This window comes from Formica exsecta, unplaced genomic scaffold (assembly GCF_003651465.1).
Source record: "Formica exsecta isolate Colony F162 unplaced genomic scaffold, ASM365146v1 scaffold4, whole genome shotgun sequence".
In the NCBI taxonomy this organism is placed as follows: domain Eukaryota; kingdom Metazoa; phylum Arthropoda; class Insecta; order Hymenoptera; family Formicidae; genus Formica; species Formica exsecta.
In genome coordinates, this window is record NW_021851238.1 from 1,234,812 (window position 1) to 1,238,752 (window position 3,941).

The 3,941-nt window shown below is 38.6% G+C and overlaps 1 protein-coding gene across 2 annotated transcripts in view; it reads right to left on the reverse strand.

Annotated features, from left to right (window-relative positions):
* LOC115240005 (reversion-inducing cysteine-rich protein with Kazal motifs) overlaps positions 1 to 3,107 on the reverse strand; it is a 20,114-nt gene extending 17,007 nt beyond the window's left edge. Inside the window, exon 1 of one of the 2 annotated variants that reach the window (XM_029814925.1) lies at positions 2,708 to 3,107. In XM_029814925.1, the coding sequence (XP_029670785.1) occupies positions 2,708 to 2,795 (88 nt within the window). In that variant the 5' untranslated portion in view covers positions 2,796 to 3,107. The remainder of the gene's footprint in view (positions 1 to 2,707) is intronic. The other variant, XM_029814924.1, reaches the window with a different exon arrangement.
* Positions 3,108 to 3,941: the final 834 nt, after the last annotated feature.

Here is a 3,941-nt window from a genome sequence, read left to right on the forward strand (position 1 = left end):
ACTGTATCTCATTAACTATTGAACCAAATAATTTAAAATTTGCATCACGTGTTGAGTATTGAGTTGTGAATAACCCCCTAAAATGGCAGCACAAATCAAACTTTCGGAAATGCGAAGCGAGTCTCGAAACTTAATTGTTTGACCGTGTATTAGTTTCTCGCGACTGTGTCTCCTATATTCGTTTATGCAATTATGTGCACAAAAATTGGAAACTTGCGCGATAACACGACGTGGTAAATATATCCTGAAGCGGGAAAGGGAGAGACACACGCATGTGTGGAATTTTATCGAGGACGGTGGACAGATTGAATCGCTGTTCTACGGTGTCTAATTTGTCGTTTTTTTTCCTGCCTGACAGTCTTCGAAGGTGTCGTGTCGTATATCATTAGGATAAAATAATTGCGTAACGCTAAGCGGACTTTATAATCATTCACGCGCATAGTGTGTAGCTACAAATCAAACGGTGTATTTTGTAATACATGCGTGTACATGGGGTTACGTTACATTTTCCAGTCATGTAAATAAATTGCTTTCGCGTTTTTCTTCTATCTCTCTCCTTTTTTTTTTCTTCCCGGCTCCCCGATTTTTATCAAAACCGACTCGTAATGTGTTAATCATTTGCGACACATGGATGCAATTCGCGCTCTATGCAAATCGTGTCGATGATATCTCTATTACGGCGCTGTTTATGCGCACGATATTCTTCGCGCATAATGGAAGAATTATGAATGATGAATAGAACATCTATCGTCATTGATTTATCGGAACAACCCAATAATGCTGCAATCTTTCCATAGAGACAATAAAAAATAAACGGCAACATCTCATATAACAGAGAGTGTACAATGTAATTTGCAATTTCACATAGCCTTTGTACAAATTTTTTCTCAAACGAATGAATTCTCATAGATCAAACTACTGGTCCATAGATATATGACTCTCCTCTTTGCAAGTCGCGATATTCTTCCCATTGTCTCGATAAATGCAATGAACGAGCGAACGAGACTCGCGACACGTTATCACCTTCGGCTTTCGTGTGTGAATATATTTATACTGCAAGAATACACGCGCGTTTCCAGTGCCTCCGCTTGTGCATTTCTCTCTTTTCTCTTATTGTACGTATGCGATTATGCGCCTCCGAGCCAGGCCGAAGGCGAAGAAGCTGGGAACCGTTAGCGACACCTCCTTTACACGCACGCACGTGCACCATGTAAATTTCAGGAAAGATTAAAGTGACCAAAGAGAGAGAGAGAGAGAGAAAAACGTGAAGAAGTAGAATATACAGAGTCACGGAAACTGAGAATCGCATCTCGATAAAATAAACTCTCAACAGGCTGCGTGACTCAAAATAGTAATCTAATTATCGAATAGAAAATGCGAAAACACATGTTATTATAACAACATTCATATTATCTCGCGTTAACCTGCATAGTTATCGATGATAATTATTACGATATTAGCATACTTGGCAAGTGTGGACTTGCTTTTTTAATTATTAATCCGAGCGTATTTCAAGTAAGATCTGAAATCGCTCCTTTTTAATCTCGATGTTTAAAGAATTATTTATAAAATCTTTATCGTCTTTATGTAAACAGACAAATCTTAATTCTTGCAATTCTCAGGATTTGAATCGATTCTTTAAGATGAATGGAAATATATGCATCACATTTCTTTTAACCGCAATATGAAGCAAAAATCTCATCTCTAGTTCGCTCAATCTTATGTGAAAAAGTTAAACTGTTTTAAATATTAAATAAAAGAATGTAATGGTGACTATATCGCGGAAGGAAGCGGAGCTTTTTGCATTGTGACAATCCGTGAGAATTCAAGCACTCTCGGTAGCAAGGCACTCGACTCGAATCGCGATAAAAAAGTTCTCTCTCTCATTTCCTTCTGAGGACGGTTCTTTTCAATTACGAGAGCGACGAGAGACATTAAAAATCGCCATGCGAGTGCCAGGGTATATATGTGAAAAAATCAGCGGGACGAAAAAACGAGGGGAGATATCGGAGGAAGAAGGGACCACGCGCACATGTGGCGGGATGTTGTCGTTGACATCTTGCCGTACGATGACGAACAACACTCTTTGCGAGAGAAATGGGTTCAATGAATCTGTCCCGAGCTCGTATTTTTGCGCGTCGCGCAAAAGAGCCATCGGGATCGTGCGACATCGCGCCGACCAATCTTAAAAATAATCACGGTTCATCTGGCGCCGTGATAAGTAACGTGTCGCCATGCCGAAGCACCCATGATTCCCCTGCGTCCACCGTAAAATATTATTGCCAATATTTCGAACGAAACGATCGATGCTTTATCGATTTCAGCGCGATCGAATAACATTTTTACGTCTACGAATTTTATGCGGCGACGATCCGTAACTATTCTCTTAAATTTATTATTAATCATAAATTATTATTACGTTTTCCATCTACAGATTCTTCAAAACATACGCGCGAAAGATGATAAGAAGCGCATATTTTTCTACAAAAACAGGTGAATTAAAATTAAGAATTTATAGCTTCGCGAAATGAATTGTTATCAATCCACTTTAACTCACTTATTTAATCTTGTAACATGTTTTTATATATCTTTTACTTTTAATTCACCTGTTTAACATCGCAAGACAAACATGTCATTCTCTTTGATTTCGTTCCAATTCATTTATTTAAAAATTCTGGGTAAAAGATAATAATGAAAGACGAATTACCTTGCGCGGCTTCGAAGAAAGGATTCGCGACAGCCGGCGCGAAAATGGTCGCAATTGTTGTTATCAGCAGCATCGCTAAGTAGTGCATTTTATCGGTGCGCACTTGCAACACACCCTCTTGAATCCCTCTCCGCAACAACGTGCTCACCTCATCTCGCCATCATACGCACGCGAGCACGTGTTTCAACGAGCACGTGTTTGTTTATGGAAAAAAAAAAAGCGGGAAAAAAAGAAAAGAAAGAGAAGAAGGAGAAAAGAAAATGTCAATTTCAGGGATACTCCGAGGACTCACATGTTCTCAGAGTGAGACCACGCGTTGACACACGTACGGAACCGAGGTGTGCATTCGAGCGCAGCTCGCGAACGACTGAGCTTTTCGTGGCATTTACGAGTTGAGCTTTTTACTGACTGAGTTGGTGAGAGGAAGAAACGTGGAGAGGATAGCCGGTGCCCCCCTCGAGTATCGGGAGGGGACCGAGACGGCGAGAGCGAGCGAGAGAGGAAGAAAAAGGGAGAGAGAAATTGCATGTGTGGGTGGGAAGAGACGTATGGCGCGCGCAGTTGTCACGCGGTGCAACTATGCGCTATTGTGACATCTTCGGTCGTATACCCACACGTACCCTGCTATACCGTTTTTTTTTTTTTTTTTTTTTTTTTTTTCCCATCTCCCCATCATTCCCAAACCGCGTACGTCGTGACGAGTTCTTTGTTAAGCACGTAGCGCTTTGTTACGCAAGTAGCGAAATGTGATTGTCTTTTACCCCTCAACATATTTTCACGTAAAAACATTTTTCCTCTCGATTAATTCTAATTTGGAGTTAATTTTTTGCTATTTTTAACTGATGATTTTTGATGCGCCGAAAATAGTTACGAGATTATAACGATTGATTTAGAAGTTAAACATGCTCTCTTAAATTTATATATTTATATAATAGATAATATAGTTATTTTCACTAAAAATATAAATAAATTTAGAATAGTAATAAATATTGATAGAAATATTAATAGATAGAAATAAATTTATAAAATTAGATTAGAAATAAATTTATTTTAATGTCGTCAAAATAATCTTCTAGGCAATAAATCGTATACGTTCACTTTTTTTATATATAATATTCATATGAAATAATCGTGGCCTTTCAAAATCGCATTGCATAATACATAAATACGTTTTTGTCGCTAAGCTTATCGAGAGTTTCTTCAGCGTGTAGAATTATAATAGCGCACAGGAAGA